The sequence below is a fragment of the Muscardinus avellanarius genome, assembly GCF_963383645.1.
Source record: "Muscardinus avellanarius genome assembly, chromosome: 1".
Taxonomy (NCBI): Eukaryota; Metazoa; Chordata; class Mammalia; order Rodentia; family Gliridae; genus Muscardinus; species Muscardinus avellanarius.
Window position 1 is genome coordinate 173739473 of NC_137786.1, and position 23856 is coordinate 173763328.

A 23856-nucleotide genomic window follows, 5' to 3' on the forward strand; every position below is an offset into this window, starting at 1 on the left:
TAACATTATTTGAACTGTTTGCTTCCAGCAGTACTTAGCTTTTTAACATCAACTGTCTAGATATCTTTGAATTTAAAAACTCAGGGTTATTTCTATGAACAAGTTATTTTTCAAATATTTATAAAATTTTCAAGGATTTTTTTTTTTTTTTTGGTGATACTGGTGGTGGAACCCAGGGGCTTTCTACCTCTGGGCTATCCTCCCAGACCTATTTTATATTTTTATATTTTATTTGGAAACAGGGTCTCACTAAGTTGCTGAGCGCCTCACTAAGTAGTTAAGGCTGGCTTCAACCTATGCGATCCTCCTGTCTCAGCCTCCCAAGCGCCACCACACCCAGCCTCCTAGGACATTTTTTTAAATAAAAATAATCCTGTATAAAATTATTAGGTAGGTTTATTTATTTATTTATTTATTTGTACTTGGGATTGAACCTAGGGTCATTCTACTTCTAAGATACTGCCTCAGCTTTCTTATTTGTTTTGAAACAGGGTCTTGCTAAGTTGCTGAGGTTGGCCTTAAACCTGTAATTCTTTTTCAGCACATCTCAGGTATGTGCCCACCAATGCCCACCAATTAGATGTATTTTGCTCTGCAAAGTTTCTCTTTTTTTTTTTTTTTTTTATACTGAGGATGGAACCCAGGGGCATTCTACCTCCGAGCTGTACCCCCAGCCCTGGTTTTTTATTCTTTAAATAGGGTCTCACTAAGTAGCTGAGGCTGTCTGTGAACCCAGATCCTCCTGGCTCAGCCTCTCAAATGCTATGCCCAGCTATTGTTTTTCTTTTCTTTTCTTTTCTTTTCTTTTTTTTTTTTTTTTTTTTTTTTTGTGGTATTGGGAGTGGAACCCAGGGCCTTTGCTACTTCTGGGCTATACTCCCAGACCTATTTTATACTTTATATTTGGAAACAGGTCTCAGTAAATTGCTGAGAGCCTCCCTCAGTAGCTGAGGCTGGCTTTGAACTTCTGCAATCCTCCTGTCTCAGTCAGCCAAGCACTGGGATTACAAGCATGTGCCACCTTGCCCAGCTATTGTTTTTATATTCTTTTTTTTCTCCTCCCTCTCTCCCTCCCTCCTTCCTCCTTCCTTCCTTCCTTCCTTTCTTTCTTTCTTTCTTTCTTTCTTTCTTTCTTTCTTTCTTTCTTTCTTTCTTCCTTTCTTTTGTGTTACTAGGGTGGAACCCAGGAGCTTTCCTACTTCCAGGCTATACTCCCAGACCTATTTTATACTTTCTGTTTGGAAACAGGATCTCACTAAGTTGCTGAGAGCCTCACTTTGTAACTGAGGCTGGTTTCGAACTTGTACAATCCTCCTGTCTCAGCATCCCAAGCACTGGGATTACAAGCACATGCCACCATACCTGGCTCACTTTTATTTTCAACACTGGAAAAGATCTAACTAAAGATGCTTCAAGTTAAATTAAAGATAACTAGATTTTTCTTTGCCTTATTCTTTTTTTGTATGTGTGGTAATCTAAATAGAACCCAGAGGCATTGTACCTCTGAGCTATACCCCCAGCCATATTTTTTTATTTATTTTGAAACAGGGTCAATCTAAATTGCAGAGGGACTCATTAAGTAGCTGAGGCTGGCCACGAACCTGTGACCCTCCTGTCTCAGCCTCCCAAGTACTGGATTATAAGCATGCACCACCACTCCTGGTTTAACATAGTCTTTCTGAAGTCTGTCTCCTTCACAAACATGCAGCTTTCCCTTGTACTCAAGCTCACCCATTGAAGGCTTAGAAGGCTTCTTTCTAAAAGCTAAGAATATAAACCAAACCACTGAGAAGTTGTTGTTTTGTTTTGTTGTGGTACTGGGGGTGGAACCCAGGGGCCTTTCTACTTCCAGGCTATATATTCTCAGCTCTATTTTTCACAATGAGCCCAGCTCACTGAGAAGATTTTGATATTTAGATTATATCTGCTCATTCTTTGGAGGCCTTTGATTCTTAGTCCATTTATATGTACAAATAACAAAGATTTTTATTTTTTTTATTTATTTGGTGGTACTGGGGTTCCCGGAAGCCCTTCTACCTCCGGGCTACACTCCCAGACCTATTTTTACATTTTTATTTGGAAACAGGGTCTCCTAAGCCAGCGTGCACGGCTGGCTTCGAACCTGCACGATCCTCCTGTCTCTGCCTCCCAAGCACAGGGATTACAAGCGTGTGCCACCACGCCCGGCCAAAAAACAAAGATTTTTAAATAGTGGCCTCACACACTATAGAATATGCTACTCCAATTATACAATATTTTAAACCTTATAGATTTATGTTAAAATTTGCCACATTTGTTTATGTTATCGGTTTCTTGTTTACTAGTTCCTTTGCTTTCTCTAGTAAGAAAAGGATTTAGAGTTGGGATATTGTATTAGAGAGTCTTGATAATCCTCTTTAAGTATTATCTTTTTTAAGGAGGCATTTGTAATGACATTAGACACCTAGAGGTCTTTATAATCCTCTTTATTTAAATATTATCTTTGTTTTTTGAGGTACTGGGAATGGAACCCAGGGGCATTCTACCTTCAAGCTATACCCCCAGCCCTGTTTTTTATTCTTTATTTTGTAACAGGGTGTCACTGAGTTACAAAGGGCCTCATTAAGTAGCTTAGGCTGTCCACGAACCACGACCCTCCTGTCTAAGCCTCCCAAATGCTAGGATTACAAGCATGTGCCACTACACCCGGCTCAATATTATTTGTTTTTTAAGAAGGCATTTGTAGCCGGGCGTGGTAGCGCACGCTTGTAATCCCTGCGCTTGGGAGGCAGAGACAGGAGGATCGCGCAGGTTCGAAGCCAGCCCCGCTGGCTTAAGAGACCCTATTTCCAAAAATAAAAAAGTGTAAAATAGGTCTGGGAGTGTAGTCCAGAGGTAGAAGGGCTTCCAGGAACCCCAGTACCACCAAAAAAAGAAGAAGAAGGGAAAAAAAAGGCATTTGTAATTATGACGCTAGAGCACACAGTGAACCCTAGGTAAGATGGAGTCATAGGAAAAAGAACAAAGACTGCAAGTGGTGATGCTCAGTTGTAATCCCAGTACTTGGGAGGCTGCAATGGGAGGATTACAGGTTCAAGGACAGCCTCAGCAATTTAGCAAGCCCCTGTTTCATGATAAAGTAAAATAGGGCTGGACATCTAGCTCAGAGATAAAATTTCCCTGAGTTTATTGTTTTGTTTTGTTTTTTGGTGGTACTGGGGTTTCTAGAAGCCCTTCTACATCCGGGCTACACTCCCAGACCTATTTTATATTTTTATTTGGAAACAGGGTCTCCTAAGGCAGCACGCACAGCTGGCTTCGAACCTGCGCGATCCTCCTGTCTCTACCTCCCAAGCGCAGGGATTACAAGCGTGCGCCACCACACCCAGCGCTACCCTGAGTTTAATACTCAGCACCAGAAAGAGAAAGATTAGTGTTACAAAGCTAAATAACCCAATTGTTGGTTTAAAAAGCTTTTTTATAAGTACTAGAATCCATGTGTGTATTCATACATATAAATATTAGGAGCTCTAAACATAATTTATATGTTTATCAAATAAGTATATGTTCATTGTAAATCCAGGTGGCTTCATCCATTTTTTAAGTGAGCACTTTAAATTTTTCTTTTAAAAATCTGTGAAGTAACTTCTACTAATCCTCCTAGAAGCTTAGTTTACAGCATTACTTATGTTAATAGTACAAAAACATCTTTTTTTCTTGTTTTCATTGCTTTTCTTTGTTGAATTTTTTAACACTTACTAGGTATGTTCTTTATGCCTTGTAGTACAGTGTGAGGATGTATATTATGTGATCTCTACCTTCATGGGCTTTACAGTCTGGTAGAAAAGAGGGATGTATCAGTCACTAGTCAGTAACTAACCAGCAGCTCTCTAGAGATTCAGAGCAGTTGTGCTGTATGAAATAAGATGTTTTAGGACTATACTCACTGACTTACAACCATCACCTCCAAAGGTTGGCACCAGAGGTTATCTGGGAATTCAGGTAGCTGTGTATTTCCAAGGTACTATTACTAGTGCTTTGCTAGTGTACAGTTGGATTTAATCAGAGTCAGAATTTTTTTAGGTAATATAAAGAAGGAAGGAGAGAGAGAGAATTTGAAAAGTGTAGCCAGATGTGGTGGCACATGCTTGTATCCTAGTATTCGGGAGGCTGAGACCAGAGGATTGCCATTCTCGGACAGCCTCAGCTATTTAGTGAGGCCCTCCGCAACTTAGTGAGACCCTGTTTCAAAATAAAGAATAAGAAATAGGGCAGGGAGTGTAGCTTGCAGGTAGAATGCCCCTGGGTTCCATCCCCAGACCCACACACAAAAAAAATTTTTTTTTAAGTATATGCAAAAAAGTATTTTTGGGGGGTGGTGGTACTGGGGTTCCTGGAAGCCCTTCTACCTCGGGGCTACACTCTCAGACCCATTTTATGCTTTTTTTTATTTGGAAAAAGGGTCTCCTAAGCCAGCACGGCTGGCTTCGAACTTACACGATCCTCCTGTCTCTGCCTCCCAAGCACGGGGATTACAAGCGTGCACCACCATGCCTGGCTCGCAAAAAAGTATTTATAACCATGGATGTAGAATCCAAACCAGGTAAAGGAGAAAACAAGTACGTGAAGGGAATGATGGACAATCTTTAAAAGAGGGTAAGACCTATAGATGGAGGCACTAAGAGAGTCAAGCGCTGTTGGAATCAGTGTACAACATGTAGTAAGTTGAATTTTTTTTTTTTTTAAGGTCTGGGGATGGAACCTAGGGGCATTCCAACTCCGAGCTACACTCCCTGCCCTGTTTTTTATTCTTTATTTTGAGACAGGGTCTCACTAAGTTGCAGAGGGCCTCACTAAGTAGCTGAGGCTGTCTGCAAACCGCGATCCTCTTGTCTCAGCCTCCCGAATGCTGGGATTACAAGTGTGCGCCACCACACCGGGCTGGAATACGTGCATTTTTGTATAAGAGCACTGAATAACCTGGGTGCAATGGCACACACCTGTAATTTCAGTTCTTAGGGAGCTAAGACAAGATCACAAGTTTGTGGCCAATCTCAGCTACTTAGTGAGAACCTGAGAAACTTAGCGAGAGCCTGTTTAAAAAATAAAATTAATGCCAGGTGTGATGGCACACACTGGTAATCTTAGTACTTGGGAGGCTGAGACAGGAAGATTGCAGATTTGCGACCAGCCTTAGCTACTTAGGCCCTTCACAACTTAGTGAGACCCTGTTTCAAAATAGGGGTGGGAGTGTAGTTCAGAAGTAGAATGCCCCTGGGTTCAAACTGCAGTACCACAAAAATAAGGAAGGAAGGAAGAAAGAGGAATGAAGGAAGGATGAAAGGAAGGAAGGAAATGTCACTATCACTATGAATTACATTTTGATGTGAGACTATAATGCACACTAAAAGTGTAAAAAAAATTTTTTTTTTTTCAGTATTAGGGATTGAACCCAGGGGCCTTCAACCTTCAAGCTATACACCCATCCCTATTGTTTATTCTTTATTTTGAAAAAGGGTCTAAAGTTGCAGAGGGCCTCAATAAGTTGCTGAGGTTGGTCTCGAATCTGCAAACCTCCTGTCTCAGTCTCCCAAGTATTAGAATTACAAGCATGCCCCACCACACCCGGCTTAAAAGTATAAATTTTTTTTCAATACTAGGGATGGAACCCATACACATTCTGCCTTCGATCTACACCCCAGTCCCATTTTTTCATTCTTTTCATTTATTGAAACAGAGTCTCACTGAGTTGTGAAGGGCCTTGCTAAATAGCTGAGGCTGTCCGTGAACAACAATCCCTGCCTCCTAAATGCTGGCATTATAAACGTGGACCACCATGCCCGGCCTAGCCCACAGGTAGAAATTTCTGGATTCGATCACTAGTACCTATGGCACAAAAATTACAAGAGAATGTGATGAAAACTTGAACCTAGAATCTTCAAATGTTACCACCTGTTTAAAGCCTTTCTTCACGTAAAATTAACCTATACCTTTTCTATGTTTCCATTATTGTTTGTAATGGTCTCTAGTCAGTTGTTAAATAACTGTGAGGGCAGGAACTATCTTATTTACCAAACCTGACCTAATATAGTAAACATGAAGACATGTTTTTTGTTTTGTTTTGTTTTTTTGGACTAGGAGAGATAACAAATATATGTAATCCCAGCTACTGGAGGCTGAGATAGGCAGGAGGATCCAAGTTCAAAAGCAGCCTGGGCAACTTAGCTAGAGTCTTGTCTCAAAATAATATAGTTTTAGCCAGATGTGGTGTGCATGCTTATAATCCCAGTGTTTGGGAGGCTGAGACAGGATGATCTGGGTTCCTGGACAGCCTCAGCTACTTAGGCCCTTTGCAACTTAGTGAGACTTTGTTTCAAAATAAAGAATAAAAAATAGGGCTGGGGGTGTAGCTTGGAGGTAAAATGTCTCTGGGTTCAATCCCCAGTACTGCAAATAATGATAATAATAATAATAATAATAATAATAATAATATAGTTTTTAAAGGAAATGGGATTATAGCTTCATGGTAGAGTGCTTGCCTGACATATGGGAGGCCCTGGGTTTAATCTCCAGTGCCACCAGAAAAGAAAAAACGTTTTTGTTTTTTTTTTAGTTGAGAGAAATAGTGGCAAAGTGAAAGTAGAGATTTCAAGGTATAAAGGAGAAAACTGATACCTCAATAAACATATTATTGTAAGACAGGTATGTGGCACACATATTTAATAACAGATAGTTCAAACCATAAAGTTTGTTTACTCTAGTTAATACTGTGGTTTCCTTTCCTAGTTACAACTTTATTACTGTAAATTATTTTATCAAGTTTGGATTAAAATCATTTTCATATATGCCAGTTTGTACTTAAAAACTTCATAATATATCTCTGAGATTCTTGTTTACAGGGCCAAAGAATTGTACAAGTGTAAAGGCCACACTTTAAAAGAACCAGACAAGCTGGTATGTTGGCGCACACTTGTAATCTCAGTACATGAGAAGCTGGGACAGGAGGATCACAGGTACAAGGCCAGCCTCAGCAGTTTAGCAAGGCCTTCAACAACTTAGTGAGACCCTGTTTCAAAATCAAAGTAGGGCTGGGAGGATATTTCAGAGGTAGAACACCCCTGAGTTCAATCCCCAGAACCATAAAATAAAATAAGAAAATAAGCCAGGTGTGGTAGCACATGCTTATAATCCCAGTTCTTGGGAGACTGAGACACTGAGACAGGAGGATCACAGATTTATAACCAGCCTCAGCTATTTAGTGAGGCCCTCCTCAGCTTAGTGAAATCTTGTTTCAAATAAAGAACAGCAACAACAACAAGTAGGGCCGGGGGCATAGCCTGGAGTAGAATGCCCCTGAGTTCAATACCCAGTACCACAAAAGGGAGGGAGAGAGGGAGGGAGGAAAAATGACCCAGACAAGTGGATGCATTAATTTCCCTCCAGAAGAGACATTGCAAGTAAAGAGTGGAAGTGTGGGTACTGTTTTAAGTCATTATAACATACTCTAGAACTCAGCTGTCCTTAAGAATTAACTTAATTTGGGGAGAACCTGACAAAGCACCTATTTTATATACCTAAGATTTTTAAAAATTAAAATCAAAAAAGCTAGGTGTGGTGGTGCACACTTGTCATCCCAGTATTTGGGAGGCTGAGACAGGAGGATTGCACAGGTTCAAAGTCTGTCTCAGCTACTTAGTGGGGCTCTCAGAAACTTAGTGATACCCTGTTTCCAAATAAAATATAAAATAGGTATGGGAGGGTAGCCCGGAGGTAGAAAGCCCCTGGGTTTCATTCCCAGTATTACCAAAAAAATCAACCAAAGTTTGTTTCTTGGAAATGAAGCTGGGCATGTCACTAGTGCTCTGTGTCCCCATTTCTGGCTCGAAAGGATTTTCATTATGGCATTGTAGAACACAGAGCCTTTTTTCCCCTCTCCTCTATTGCAAGGAGTGAGTGGTCTTAGTGTCATTTGCCAGGACCTTGATAAGGTGATATGTGTAGTTCCTTTTCATAAAACTGTTGGTTACCATAAGATTATCACTGTGTTAATACATATGATATTCAAAATTTTATTTTAGTATTTTAAAAATCTAGTTTATTCATTTTATAAATAATAAAATGATAGCTAACATCAGTGATACAGCCTCTGCATACTATGAGATTGTAATTCCATTTTTTTACATTATTGATATTTTCTTACCTTTTTTTAGTAATTTTATTTTGTATGTATATTTGTTTTTTTATTTAAAGGAAAGAACGCTTGGTATATGTGGGTATCAGTATTGAAAACATCATTCCTCCACAAGTAAGTTTCTGTCTTGAAGTTGTTTTAAAGAGGATAATATTTATTGTAAAACTTAACTCACTATATGTCATATGACTATTTTTAAACATGTAATATGCCTGTTTTATTAAAATGAAAATTAAAGGTCTTAGAGAAACCACTGATATTCCTTCATGATTGAGGTTGAAGTCACATGTGTTCAGGTAACCCACAAATGTGATACCACACGCAGACTATATGGCTCAATTGCTTTGGGGTATGTGTTCCGCTGCTTTGACCCTGAACCAGATAATGTATTTAGCTTTTCATATGTTATTTATGTAAAATAACTAAATAACAGTTTAGGATGATTTGGTTTTCAATTTCCTGCTTTGGGGTTTCTGATGCCTTGTATTGGTACTTAAACTTTGGATTTTTTTTTTCTCTTTTGTTTCTTTTGTTTCTTTTTTGCAGTACTGGGGGTGGAACCCAGGAGCATTCTACCTCTAAGCAATACCTCCATCCCTATTTTTTATTCTTTATTTTGAAACGGTCTCACTGAGTTGCAAAGAGCCTTCCTAAGTAGCTGAGGCTGTCTGCGAACCACAATCCTGCGGTCTCAGCCTCCCAAATGGTTCACTTTGGATTTTTTTTGAATGTTTATTATTTGGCATTTATTAGTGTATGGTTCAGAAAAGTGTCTCTTAATGACTGAAACTGCATGCAGCATGGTTCCCCATTTGAAATGAAGAAATCCTTCATTTGATAAGTAATTTCATTCAGGCTGAGGTCATGAAGTCACAGACTTAAAGAGCTTGTGAAGTTAGTTTCCTTCAGCATCATACCCTGTTCATTTAAATCAGCTATTTTATTCATTCAGCATACATATCTATTGAATAAGTTCTTCGTGTCAAATTTTGTCATCGATTAAAAGATTATGTCAATAGAAAGCCTTTTTCTGATTGTTAGTGTTTTTTGTTTTTTGTTTTTGTTTTTTTTGGTGGTACTGGGGATGGAACCCAGAGGCTTTCTACCTCCGGGCTATACTCCCAGACCTATTTTATACTTTATTTGGAAACAGGGTCTCACTAAGTTGCTGAGAGCATCACTAAGTAGCTGAGGCTGGCTTCGAACCTGTGCAATCCTCTTGTCGCAGCCTCCCAAGCACGGGGATTACAAGCGTGCGCCACCACGCCCGGCTAAGTAGTAATTTAGTACAGAATTGTTTCATCCTTTAATCACCAGTATTTCTCTTTTAATCTGTGTAATGAGTGTTGCCAAGTACATTCAGTTTGGGCAGGATAAATCTCAAACTTTTTCAGACCTTTCACTGTGCTGCCTAGATGGAGTTTACAAAACTTAATTCCAAGGAATTTTGTTCTTTTATACTTATATACTTTTCATATTGTTAAAGGAGCCAGATTTTCCTGAAGATCAAGAAGAAAAGAAAAAAGATTCAAAAAAATCCAAAGCTAACTTGCTTGAAAGGCGGTCAACAAGAACACGGAAATGTATAAGTTACAGGTATAAAATACTTGGAAATGATTATAGTGAAAGAGTATAAAATGTTTTTACAATTAGAAATGACCTAAAATGGTTTCTATTACAGTGATGATTAGCTGTTGTTTATACAGGTGTCTCTTGGTATCTACTGGGTATTGATCCCAGGACCCCGGGGCCATAGAATGTCTTAGTGATAGGGCACCTGACACTTGTAAAAATTTTTTGATGAGTCAGAGATAAAGCTAAGTGAAAGGTTTACCTCCATGTATGAGGCCCTAGTTTGATCCCCAGCAATGGAAAAACAAACATTTGTTTTTGTTTTTGCTGATTACTGTTTTAGTCTGTTTGGGCTGCTATAACAAAGTACCATAACCTGGATAGCTTATAAACAACAGAAATTTATTTCTCATAGTTCTGGAAACCAGAAAGCCCAAGATCGAGGCACTGGCAGTTTTGGACTCTGGTGAGATCCTGCTTTCTGGTTTATAGATGTGCCTGCTGGCCCTGTATTCACATGGTGTTCAAGAGACGGTGGTGCTGTTCTGGTGTCTGGTGATCACCTGCTTCTTCATATATGACCATCTTCTCACTGTAACCTCACATCATGGAAGGGATGAGGGTTCTCTCTGCACTCTTTTTTGAGGGTATTACCTATTCATGAGGACCCCACTTCCTAAGACCATTATGTTGGTGGTTAGGATTTCAGTATTTAAATTTTGTAGAGATCTAGTCATCAGATTATAGCAGGTACCTACAGTAGTTGATATTTAAAAGTTTAAAAAAAGCAGGATAGACTATAATGTTACCATTATATGTATTTTAGATTTGATGAGTTTGATGAAGCAATTGATGAAGCTATAGAAGATGATATCAAAGAGGCTGATGGTGGAGGTATGATTTTATCAATTTTTCATATAACTATGCCAACAAGTTAATTCAAATGGCCAAATTAGGTCATTGAACATATTTTTTACTTTTCTCTCCAGTTGGGATCACTATGTCTATTGATTTTAATTGTCTCAAATACAAAGTAACTTAGTGAAACCTTGTTTCAGAATTTTTTTTAAAAAAAAAAAGGCTGGAAGTATAGCTTGCAGGAGCAGAATGCCCTTGGGTTCATTCCTCAGTTACAAAAAGAGGGGAAAAAGTGAATATTCTAATACTCAAATTATATTGAAAAAAAATAAGACATTTTCGCCGGGCGTGGTGGCGCACGCTTGTCATCCCCGTGCTTGGGAGGCTGAGACAGGAGGATCGCGCAGGTTCAAAGCCAGCCTCAGCTACTTAGTGAGGCTCTCAGCAACTTAGTGAGACCCTGTTTCCAAATAAATTATAAAAAAGTTCTGGGAGTATAGCCTGAAGGTAGAAAGCCTCTGGGTTCCACCCCCAGTACCACCAATAAATAAATAAATAAATAAATAAATAAATAAATAAATAAATAAACAAAAGACATTTTCTACATTGTGAGCTGTGTTCATTAAGATAAAGAAATGCTAAATGCCTTGATGAGAACTCATGGCACTGGAAGTGATAAAAAATCTGCATATTGTAGGAAGAAAGAAATGAAGAGCCGCTACACACAAATAAGGACCATCTGCAATTGAGGGGAAGATTTAATAAACATACAGTTCTCTCTCCCCTTCAGGAGTTGGCCGAGGAAAAGATATCTCCACCATCACAGGTCATCGTGGGAAAGACATCTCTACTATTTTAGAAGAAGAAAGAAAGGAAAATAAACGACCCCAGAGGGCAGCAGCTGCTCGACGCAAGAAACGCCGGAGACTGAATGATCTAGACAGTGATAGCAACCTGGATGAGGAAGAGAGTGAGGACGAGTTCAAGATCAGCGACGGGTATGTTGCCTGCCACAAGACCCCATCTTCTCGATTCCAGCTCAGAGGGTGTGCCTTGGCATGCTGGGGCTTTTGTTCTTCTTGTACATAGATAATCTGTTTTCATTGTATTTAAAGCAGATTTTAAAATGCAGATTTGGGTTCTTTTTTTTTAATTTTATTTATTTATTTTGTGGGACTGGATGGAACCCAGGGGCATTGTACCCCCAAGCGTTATACCCCTAGCCCTATTTTTTAGCCTTTTTTTTTTTTTCTTTTTTTTTGGTAGGTCTGGGTATGGAACCCAGGGGCATTCGACCTCCGAGCTACACCCCCTGCCTTTTTTATTTTTTATTTTTTATTTTTATTCTTTATTTTGAAACAGGGTCTCACTAAGTTGCGGAGGGCCTCACTAAGTACCTGAGGCTGTCCACGAACCGCAATCCCCTAGTCTCAGCCTCCCAAATGCTGGGATTACAAGCGTGCGCCACCACGCCTGGCTTTTATTTTTTATTTGACACAGGGTCTCACTAAGTTGCTGAGAGCCTTGAGAAGTTGCTGAGCCTGGCATTGAAACTGCAATTCTCCTGTCTCGGCCTTTCAAGTATTGGGATTACAAGTGTGAGCCACCAAGCCCAGCTCATTTCATTCATATATATATATATATATATATATATATATATATATATATATATATATATATGTGTGGGGGGGGGTCTGAGGATAGAACCCAGGGCCATTTGACCTCCGAGCTACACCCCCTGCCCAATTTTTTATTCTTTATTTTGAAACAGGATTTCATTGAGTTGCAAATGGCCTCACTAAGTACCTGAGACTGTCCACAAAGTACAATCCCCTAGTCTTAGTCTCCCAAATGCTGGAATTACAAGCATGCGCCACCATGCCCTGCTGTCTTTATTTTTGCAACAGGGTCTCAGAGTTGCAAAGGGCCTTGCTAAGTAATGGAGGCTTTTCCCGAACGGTGATCCTCCGGTTTCCGCCTCCCCAATGCTGGGATTACAAGAATCCATCCCCATGCTTGGCAAATTTGGTTCTTTTTAGATTAAAGTAAAAACTAGGTTTATAGTTGTTTGTTTAATATTCAAAACTATAAGTTTGATTAGCTGCAGTTGAACTCTGATTTGTTGAGCGCTTTCTCTAGGTCTGTACCACTCTGGTACCAAGTCCAAATTTCAGTTAAGTGTGAGAAATAAGTAATTAGTTAATGTCGTCTGGTAACATGTAGTCACAAATAATCCAGTATGGAAGAACAGGGAGGACTTGTGTGCAGAGCAGCTATTGCAGCACTCTGCAGTCTCTCCTTTTAGATTGTTAGTGGTGATAGGCTTTCTAGCACAAAAACGTTATTCTGCATGATTGCTTGTAAGATAGAAATTAGCATACAGATGTACAGGAAAAATATTTTATGGAGTGTTTTATTTGTCACACATAAGAGTTTGGGATTTGTTTTGAAAATCATGAAAAACCCACTGAAGGCTTTAGAAGTGAGAAATAAAAAGGAAATAATTAGGATTAAAATTGGTGTCTCTCTGGTTTGAGTTATTGAATGGTGATGATACCAAATACCACATCTAGGGCCCAAAAGAAGAGTAGGTTGGAAAAATGAATTCACTTTTTTAAAATTTATTTTCATTTAATTAATTAATTATTATTATTATTATTATTACTATTATTATTATTATTATTTGGTGGTACTGGGGTTCCTGGAAGCCCTTCTACCTCCGGGCTACACTCCCAGACCTATTTTTACATTTTTATTTGGAAACAGGGTCTCCTAAGCCAGCGCGCGCGGCTGGCTTCGAACCTGCACGATCCTCCTGTCTCTGCCTCCCAAGCGCGGGGATTACAAGCGTGCGCCACCACGCCCGGCATGAATTCACTTTTTGACATGCTGAATTAAAGGCACATGAGGATATTCCAAAAGACGAAGTCTGTTTTTTATTTGGACAGATCACAAGATGAATTTGTTGTATCTGATGAAAACCCAGATGAAAGTGAAGAAGATCCACCATCTAATGATGACAGCGACACTGATTTCTGTAGTCGAAGACTCAGAAGACATCCCTCCCGGCCCATGAGGCAAAGCCGACGCTTACGGAGAAAGACCCCGAAGAAAAAGTACTCTGATGATGATGAAGAGGAGGAATCTGAGGAGAATAGTAGAGACTCTGGTAAAAAAAAAGAATGTTCATCCATGTCATACAAACTGATATATATGACTTCTGGAGCTAAGAGTTCTCTTTTCTCTCTCTCTCTCTTTTTTTTTTTTTTTTTTTTTTTTTTTTTTTTTTGGTACTGGGGATGGACCCCAAGGACATTCTGCCTCCATGCTATACTCCAGCCCTATTTTTTTTATCCTTTATTTTGAAACAAGGTCTCACTGAGTTGCAGAGGGTATCAGTAAGTAGCTGAGGCTGTCCGTGAACCACGATCCTCCTGTCTCAGCCTCCCAAATGCTGGGATTACAAGTGTGCGTCACCACACCTGGCTGAGCTACGAATTCTTAAAATAAAATTTCATTTATTTGTAACATAAGCTTTCTGATAAAACATTGAGTCCTTTTCCTTTTCTTTTTTTTTTTTTTTTTTTTTTTTGGTTTGTTTTTGTTTTCATGCTGGAGATTATTGAACCCAGGGGCATTTTTGCCTCTTATTTTTATGAAGTTTATAAAACTTAATTGCTAAGTTGCTGAGACTGGTGTTAAACTTGAAATCCTCCTGTCTCAGCCTCCCAAGTACTGGGATTACAGGCATGCACCCCCATGCTTGATATTTGTGTCCTTTTCTTAGGACTTACTAGCAACTACATTTCTCACTTATAGCACATCAGAGAAAAATATCTACAAATTGATATAACTTTATATCAGAATCATGTAGGATGACAGTGAATCCTTTTGGTGTCAAGTGGTTCCCATGCCTTTATTTCCATATTGCTTCTTGGAAATCATTCTCAAAAAGCTGACAACCAAACTAGCAGTGGTGTATCTTATGCATATCTTTACTAACTGAATAGTGAGAGCCACAGTCACTGAAAGAAAAGATAGGAGTACTTTATGTAATTGGCAAGTAGGTGGCTGTCATCTCATTGGAGATGGGTGTGTACAGATATGAGTATTTTATCCCTGATTCTGCCCATCCTTGTGGGCTAGTGTTATCTCTTTTCTCTCTAGCCCTCCTTTCCCCTCTCTATAAGCTCTTGAATAAGCTGTAGAATTGTGCTTCTTCATCAGTGATAATTTCCAAATAACAGGCTTATTTTCTTACATATGGACAATTATCAAAATTAGTAAATTTGAGCCGGGCGTGGTGGCGCTCGCTTGTAATCCCCGCGCTTGGGAGGCTAAGACAGGAGGATCGTGCAGGTTCAAAGCCAGCCTCAGCTGATTTAAGAGACCCTGTCTCCAAATAAAAATATAAAATAGGTCTGAGATTATAGCCCGGAGGTAGAAGGCCCCTGGGTTCCATTCCCAGTACCACCAAAAAAAAAAAAAAAAAAAAAAAAAAAAAATTAGTAAATTTAACATTACTTATTTAAATTGTATATGGTATTCCAACATGTATCTTCAGTCTTCTTTAATCTGGAATGTGCTGCAAATTTTGTTTTGATTGACTTTGGCTTTTTAAATTTAATTTAACTTTATTTTTTTTTTTTGCCCTGTTGGAGATTGAACCAGGATTGTTCTAAGTCTCAACTACATGCACAACCCTGTTTTATTTTATTTATTTATTTTTTTGAAACAGAGTATCACTACTTTGTGGAGGGCCTCACTAAATTGCTAAGGGTGGCCTCAAACGTAATATATTCCTGTCTCAGCCTCCCAGATACTGGGATTACAAGAATGTTCTATCACACCCAGTTTAACCTTGACATTTTAAAGGAATACATATTGGCTATTTTGTAAAATGTCTCACAGTGGCTGGACATGGTGGTGCACCCACTTATAATTCCAGCATTCAGAAGGCTGAGACCAGAGGGTCGCAGTTCACGGACAGCCTCAGCTACTTAGTGAGGCCCTCTGCAACTCAGTGAGACCCTGTTTCAAAATGAAAAATAAAAAATAGGGCTGGGGTATAGCTTGGAGGTCGAATGTCCCTGGGTTCCATTTCCATTCCCAGACCCGCACACACACAAAAAAAATGTCCTTCAATGTAATATAGGTTTTTCTGTTTCCATGTGATCAGATTCAGATCATTTTGTGTGTGTGTGTGTGTGTGTGTGTGTGTGTGTGTGTCTGTGTGTGTGTCTGTGTGTGTCTGTGTGTGTTTTGGGGATTGTGTGTGTGTGTGTCTGTGTGTTTTGGGGAGTGTGTGTGTGTGTGTGTGTGTGTGTGTGTGTGTGTGTGTGTTGGGGATTGAACCCCAGAGGCATTCTTCAACCTCCAAGCCACACTCTAGCCCTTCTTATTTCTTTCTTTTAAACAGGGTCTTGCTAGGTTGGTGTGAGTCTCACTAAGTTGCTGAGGCAGTCCTCGAACCAACAATCCTCCCATTTTAGCCTCCCAAGTACTGGGATTACAGGCTAGCACCACCACACCTGGCTTAAGGCCATGCATTTTTGGCAGGAATATCATAGTAGTATTATGTCTCCCTGGCCTCTTTATGTTGTTGTGTTTTTGTTTTTGTTTTTGATTTGGTGGTACTGGAGTTCCTGGAAGCCCTTCTACCTCCAGGCTACACTCCCAGCCCTAATTTTACTTTTTTTTTTTTTTTTTTTTTTTTTGGTGGTGGTACTGGGGTTCCTGGGAGCCCTTCTTCCTCCGGGCTACACTCCCAGACCTATTTTATATTTTTGAAACAGGGTCTCTTGCGCCAGCACGGCTGGCTTCGAACCCGCGCGATCCTCCTGTCTCCGCCTCCCAAGCGCAGGGATTACAAGCGTGCGCCACCACGCCCGGCTATTTTTACATTTTTTTAATTTGGAAACAGGGTCTCCAGCACTCATGGCTGGCTTCGAACCTGCGTGATCCTCCTGTCTCTGCCTCCCAAGTGCAGGGATTACAAGCGTGCGCCACCACGCCCGGCTATGTTATTTTTTCTTACAAGCAATTTATAGGAAGATATTTTGATGGTATATACATATCCTGTTTCTTATCAGATGTTTTCCCTACTAATTTTGGCATCCATTGAGGATTTTCCAATTCTGACAGTCCTTTTATACTTTAGTCATTATTATATGAGAAAGGATTTTTCCTTCTTCATATGTTTACTTGTTTATATCAGGATGTATCTGTGAACTCTTTATTTTAATCGATAAATATACTCCTTACCATCACTGTTAGGTTCAGTTTGTACCAGATTTGCCCAAACTATTGGCCAGCCATTTTGAAATGCTTGTGGTCCAGTAGAGAACAAGTTTGAATAAAGTGGAATTTGTAAGCACTACTGATAAACATTTCTGACAGAAAGCCAGACTCACTCTGCTTTTTGATGATGAGAACAATGCTTACTTGGCAGTGCTTTGAGATTGCTCCTTTATGCTTTATTTAGCAGGTTTTCGACCATTTCACATGGAGAAAACGAGAGCACATACTTACTCTATAACTCTTGTAACAGGCTTTTGCGTTTTCTTTGGTGAGAGGGTCGTATTATTATGAGTGTACCACAGGTAGGAACAGCAGAGTAACAGGAAGAAGATTCTGGTGACTGTCAAGAAGAACATTTGTGCTACCTGTCTACCTGATGACGTAGCTCTACTCTGAATAAAATACAAATTATTAAAACCTTTTCTTTTTTTAGCATTTCTTAGAATTGAATTAAGGATGCATGCTAGAGAAGCAGTATACCACTCAGTTTTACCCCAAGCCTTTTTTTTTTTTTACATTTTTTTATCATGAAGATTTACTGCTAATAGTATACCTTTAAATAATTTTTTTATTGTACTAGGGATGGAATCCCATAGCATTCTACCACTGAGCCACATCCCTAGCCTTATTATTATTATTATTTTTTTTTTTTTTTTTTTTGGTGGTACTGGGGTTCCTGGAAACCCTTCTACCTCCGGGCTACACTCCCAGACCTATTTTATACTTTTTTCTATTTGTAAACAGGGTCTCTTAAGCCAGCATGGCTGGCTTTGAACCTGTGTCATCCTCCTGTCTCCGCCTCCCAAGTGTGGGGATTACAAGGGGGCACCACCACACTCGGCACCTCCTAGCCCTTTTAATTTTTATTTTGAAGTAAGGTGTTGCTACATTACCATGTGATGGACTCAAGCCTGCTGTCCTCTTGTCTTAGCCTCCTAAGTATTGAGATTATAGGGTGTGCCATTGTGCCCAGCTAATAATGTACTGTTTGATTTTTGGCACCTATAAGCCCCACAGATGGAATCATTAAAAAAAAAATAAGCCAGCTGCGTGTGGTGACGTACACTTGCAATCCCAGCAGTTGGAAGGCTGAGACAGGAGGATCGCACAGGTTCGAAGCCAACCTTGGCTACTTAGCAAGGCTCTCAGCAACTTAGTGAGACCCTGTTTCCAAATAAAATATAAAATAGGTCTGGGAATATAGCCCAGAGGAAGAAAGCCCCTGAGTTCTACCCCCATACCACCAAAAAAAAAAGAAAAGAAAAGAATCCAGGCATGGTGGTGCTTGCCCGTAATCCCAGTACTTGGGAGAATGAGACAGGAGGCTTGCAGGCTAGAGGGCAGCCTCAGCTACTTAGTGAGACCCATAGCAACCTAGTGAAACCCTATTTTAGAAAAAAAGAAAATAAGATTTAAAAGTTATTATTCATCTTTTTTTATGGTACTAGTAATTGTACCCAGGGGCATTCTACCTCCGAGCCATACCCCCAGCCCTATTTTATTTTTATTTTGAAGCAAGGTCTTGCTAGGTTGGTGAGGGTCTCACAACTTGCTAAGGCTGTCTTCCAACCTCTGATCCTCCTGTCTCAGCCTCCTGAGTATTGGGATTACCGGTGTGTGCCACCATGCCCAGCACCATCCAAAAATTTTAATGGCTTTACATTTTTATAGTTTAAGCAAGTTATACTTCTTCTTAATGAACTTATATTTTATATGTCTTCTTCCTTTTTTTTTTTTAATAGAAAGTGACTTTAGCGACGATTTTAGTGATGATTTTGTAGAAACTCGGAGAAGGAGATCGAGGAGGAACCAAAAAAGGCAAATTAACTACAAAGAAGATTCAGAAAGTGATGGTTCCCAGAAGAGTTTACGACGTGGCAAAGAGATAAGGCGAATTCACAAGCGCAGGCTTTCCAGCTCCGAGAGTGAAGGTAAGGAGTAGATCTCATGTGCACAGAAGTATGGGCAAGCAGAACTAGGTACTGTGAAGAGGTGAACTCAGAATTGTAATTATGCACTGTGTGTGTGTGTGTGTGTGTGTGTGTGTGTGTGTGTGTGTGTTCCTGAGGGTGGAACCCAGGGGCATTCTACCTCTGAGCTACACCTCCCAGCCCTATTTTTTATTCTCTATTTTGAAGCAAGGGCTCACTAAGTTGTGGAGGACCTAAGTAGCTGGGCACCCTAAACCTGCAATTCTCCCGTCTCAGCCTCCCAAGTACTGGGATTACAAGTATGCACCACCATACCTGGCCCTATTTCATTTTATTTTTTATTTATTTATTTTAGTGTGTGTGTGGTACTGGGGATAGAACCCAGGGCATGCTACCTCTTAGCTATACCCCCAGCCCTATTTTTTTATTCTTTATTTGAAACAGAGTCTCACTGTTGCAAAGGTCCTCACTAAGTACCTGAAGCCATGAACCACTATCTTCCTGTCTCAGCCTTCTGAATGCTGGGATTACAAGATTGCACCACCACACCAGGCTCCTGTTTTATTTTGAAACATTGTCTTGCTAAGTTAGTGAGAGTCTCACTACTGCTGGGCATGGTAGTAAACCCAGTACTTGGGAGGCTGAGGCAGGAGAATTGCAGGTTCAAAACCAGCCTTAGCTCAGCAACCTAGTGAGACCCTATCTTCAAATAAGAAATAAAATGAAATAAAAATTAGGCTTGAGGGTCACAGGTTCATGGCCAGCCTCAGCAATTTATGAGGCCCCCTGTAACTTTTTGAGGCTGTTTCAAAATAAAAAATAAAATAGGTCTGTGGGTGTAGTATGCCCCTAAAAGTTCTATCCTAGTACCACACACACACAAAATGTGGAGTATTTATGACAAAGACCATAGGGCCTGCCATTCACAGAAAAGAATGAGCAGATTTCTTCCTCAGGAAATTTTCCTATCCCAAAATTATAGGTAAAGTATGCTCTGAATCATAGTGGGCATTATTATGGGACTGAGAGAAATCGGGCCAAGTTGTGAAGGGAAGTATTTACTTGTGAGTAGGTCTGAAAGCAGGCCGTTGGTGACTGCTGAAGAAAAAAGTATGTAAATCTGTGGTTCCACTGCCAGTACTTAACTCTGCTGTTTATTCTAGAGAGCTATATGTCCAAGAACTCTGAAGATGATGAGCTAGCTAAAGAGTCAAAGCGATCGGTTCGAAAGCGGGGTCGAAGCACAGATGAGTATTCAGAAGCAGACGAGGAGGAGGAAGAAAGCAAACCATCCCGAAAACGGCTGCACCGGATTGAGACAGATGAGGAGAGCTGTGACAGTGCTCGTGAAGATGCAGATCAGTGTGCTCGTGACAGTCAGCCCAGGGTCCTGCCCTCAGAGCAAGAGAGCACCAAGAAGCCGTACCGGATAGAAAGCGACGAGGAAGAGGACTTTGAAAATGTAGGCAAAGTGGGGAGCCCGTTGGACTACAGCTTAGTGGATTTACCTTCCACCAATGGACAGAGTCCTGGCAAAGCTATAGAGAACTTGATTGGCAAGCCAGCTGAGAAGCCTCAGGCGCCCAAGGACAGCAGCACAGCCAACGCGAGCCTAGCCCCCAATGGCACGAGTGGCGGCCAGGAGGCAGGGGCACAGGAAGAGGAAGAAGACGAGCTTTTGAGAGTGACTGACCTTGTTGATTATGTCTGTAACAGTGAACAGTTATAAGACTTTTTTTCCATTTTTGTGCTAATTTATTCCACGGTAGCTCTCACACCAGCGGGCCAGTTATTAAAAGCTGTTTAATTTTTCCTAGAAAACTCCACTACAGAATGACTTTTTAGAAGAAAAATTTCAACAAACCCTGAAGTCTTTCTGTGAAGTGACCAGATTTGAACTTTGAAGATGAATAATTGTTGTAAATTTCTTTTGATTTTTCTTTTTCCAAGTTCATGGTCCTTGGTAATTTCATTCATGGAAAAAAAAAAATCTTACTATAATAACAACAAAGATTTGTATATTTTTGCCTTTATATTTCCTGAGCTCTCCTGACTTTGTGAAAAGGGTCAATAAGAATGCATTCCAAATCTATAAGGGCCCAAAACAGAATTTAGGGGTGGGAGAAAGCACTTGTGCTTTAGCTTTTTCATATTAAATATATATTATATTTAAACATTCATGGCATAGATGATGATTAACAGACCTTTTAAAAGTTTACGTCTATAGTGTGCAGTTTGAGAATTGTAGATAACATCATGCATAAGTCATTTAGTAACAGCCTTCGTGAAATCAACTTGTTTACTATTGGAGTTAGCACACTTTAAATAAAGAAGAGACGGTGAAAGTACCATCATAAAAAACTTTAACTTAAGTTTCTGTTATAGCGGAGTTTCTTGTTTAAAAAAAAATCATCTGAAAAGCATTTGTACAGAAAAATGTATAATGAAGCTTTGACAACCAGATTGTGCTAGCAACAGATTTCTTTTAAATAGCTTTCTGCAGTGGTAAAGGTGGCCTGTAATATACTGTGTCTCATGGAGAGTTAGGGAAATGTAAGTGGTCTTTCCTAAGATCCAGGTGGACTGTAAACTTTGCCAATAGTGTAACTCTTGTCTTCTGGCCACTTGATGTTTAAATATCTGAAATGTCATTTTGAAAGAAATACATCTATAAATAACAAAAATGAAGAGATGCTAAGCTGACAATGGTATTTTAGCACATTTGAAGACTGGGAAGGGATTTTCAGGTGAATTTTAACTGGTCTATTCTTGCCCTTAGTATCTACTTCAAATTGAAGTCTACAAACAAAGCAGTTCCTTTGGGAGGTTTTTGAGTTTTAGTGTGTATGAGAGTGTGTGTGTGCACGTGAGAGTGTGTGTGTGCACGTGTGTGTGTGTGTGTGTGTGTGTGTGTGTGTGTGTGTGTGTGTGTTGGAATTTCCTATCTGCCTGGATATATTAGCAGGTTTGAATGTAGTTTTGGCCTTTGGCCATTAGACTTCTATTAAAATTCATTAATAGTCACACAACCATCATAGAGTTGAATGATAACCGCTGACACACCTAATAAGCATGACATCCATTTTAAACATCTCAACACTTTAAACAAAGATAGGCCCTTTGTTTAAAAGGAAAAGGCGGTTTATAACTAAATACTTAACTTAATTGACACTAAAATATGAACTTCATCTTAGTTTCTGTTACAGCTGTAAAATTTGAGGCAGAGCCCTAACTTTGTACAGAATGTAGCACTTGTGATTAAACCTGCCATCACACTCGGAAACCTTCAACCATTACTTCTGTGAGTACTTTTGCCCTGGGGTGTGGGTTTTTCTGTTCCAGTGTTGTGTCTGTTGCCGGCAATGGACACACCATATCTGCTGCTGGCCCAAGGAACTTAATTTTTCTTTCCAAATGAAGCACTGTATGTGGTAGTCAGTGCATAGTAAAGCACTTCTTTTTTATTATTAAAAAGCTGGCATTAGACTCACATTATAAATACCTCTAGAAACTTTATATTCCTACTTTTCTTCCCTCAACAGATATTACCCTTAAATCTTTTGGCCTTGGAAGTTTATAACTGTTGCTTTTCAGTTTTTGGGTTTATGGGTTTTGTTTTTTTTTTAACATTAATTCTGTAGTACCTGCCATTTAATATTTTGCTTCCATTCTACCAATGTATATGTAACTAAAAAAATAAAATAATGAAAGCAACCTAAAAGTAGGATGCAACGATAGCATGTGATTCCAAGTAAGTTGTGATTTTTATTTTGAGACAGTGTTCCACTGGAAGGGAGGGAAGGGCTTAGATTGACAATAAAGCAGGGATAAAAGGAGTCACATTCATTTGTAAAACCTCCTTTCTAGCTAGGTTTGCTTTATTTATTTGAAAGCTAAGAATTTTAACCCTCTTAACTATCTAAACCAAGCAGGCAAAAGGATTCCTAGTGCAAGGTAAGTTAGAACATACAGGTGGCCTTCTCTGCCTCCCAGTCTCCGTCTACTGTTTGAGTCCTGCAGCAGGTAAAGCCACTACGATGTAGAAACTGTCCCATGTGCCCTGTGTCTCTACCTCTGGACACACCAGCTCCTTCTTCTACCTATTAGTTCTCCTCAGTTAAGCAGGTGATTAGTAGTATTAGTGGGTAGATAATTTAATAGGATGCCTAACCTGAAATTTCTTTTTGCCTTTTCACTCTAGAAAGCCCAAGGTAATTTTTATAATAAAAACTGAGTTTTCCATTTAACAAATGTCCCACTGGCATGGATTATGAAACCACTGATACTGCCTGATACCAAACTTGAATATTCAGGTGTCAACTGAATACTGAGTGTCTCCTTTCTAACCTTATATTCTGGTTAAACTAATTAATTATGGTTCATCTACCAAGAATGTAATCCAGGCAGCTAATACATATAAATTATCACTATGCAGATTGGTTGTGGTTGATTAAATTTTGAATAGTTCTGCTGTTTTGGGGGGGGGGGTTTGTTGTTGTTGTTGTATGTGTGTTCTCTGTTTTTGTTTTTATTGGGTTTTGGGTTTTTGTTTTCAGTTCTAGGGATTAAACCCCAGGCCTTATCCATGCTATACAAGTGCTCTACCACTGAATTAAGTCTCCAGGTCTGCTTAGAGTTTAGATTCAGTCCCTCGGCATCTATTATCCCTCAGAAGTATTCACTCAGAAGATGCTCCAAAGAAGTTTCTTTGCAAAAAAAAAAAAGTTTAGAAAAACATGTTTTGTATCCAGAAACTCAATAAAAGAAAGTAGTAATTAACATGTAGACCATCTTGGGTCCTCATTTAAGTACTAACTATGGACTTAGATTCACAATAGCCATTATATAGAACCCTTTAATAATTTAAGCATCCTTTTTTAGAAATACAGGTTGGGCTCCCAATATCAAACTCTAGTCTGTACCAAATGTATTAAGGGGAGATGTAGTTTAGTACTCAGAATGCTTACTTAGCAGTTTCTATAAAGGTTTGGAAACTGGCCAGATTTTCACAATGCAGAAGCTTTG

General features: G+C 39.6%; 1 protein-coding gene across 1 annotated transcript in view; it reads left to right on the top strand.

The window, feature by feature from the left end:
• RSF1 (remodeling and spacing factor 1) overlaps nucleotides 1–20560 on the top strand; it is a gene marked incomplete at both ends in the record, with an annotated part of 138027 nt that extends 117467 nt beyond the window's left edge. Inside the window, 7 exons of the mRNA XM_080707422.1 lie at nucleotides 8230–8284; nucleotides 9657–9766; nucleotides 10569–10636; nucleotides 11391–11598; nucleotides 13549–13769; nucleotides 18643–18831; nucleotides 19995–20560. Coding sequence (XP_080563548.1) covers nucleotides 8230–8284; nucleotides 9657–9766; nucleotides 10569–10636; nucleotides 11391–11598; nucleotides 13549–13769; nucleotides 18643–18831; nucleotides 19995–20560 — 1417 coding nt within the window. The remainder of the gene's footprint in view (nucleotides 1–8229; nucleotides 8285–9656; nucleotides 9767–10568; nucleotides 10637–11390; nucleotides 11599–13548; nucleotides 13770–18642; nucleotides 18832–19994) is intronic.
• Nucleotides 20561–23856: the final 3296 nt, after the last annotated feature.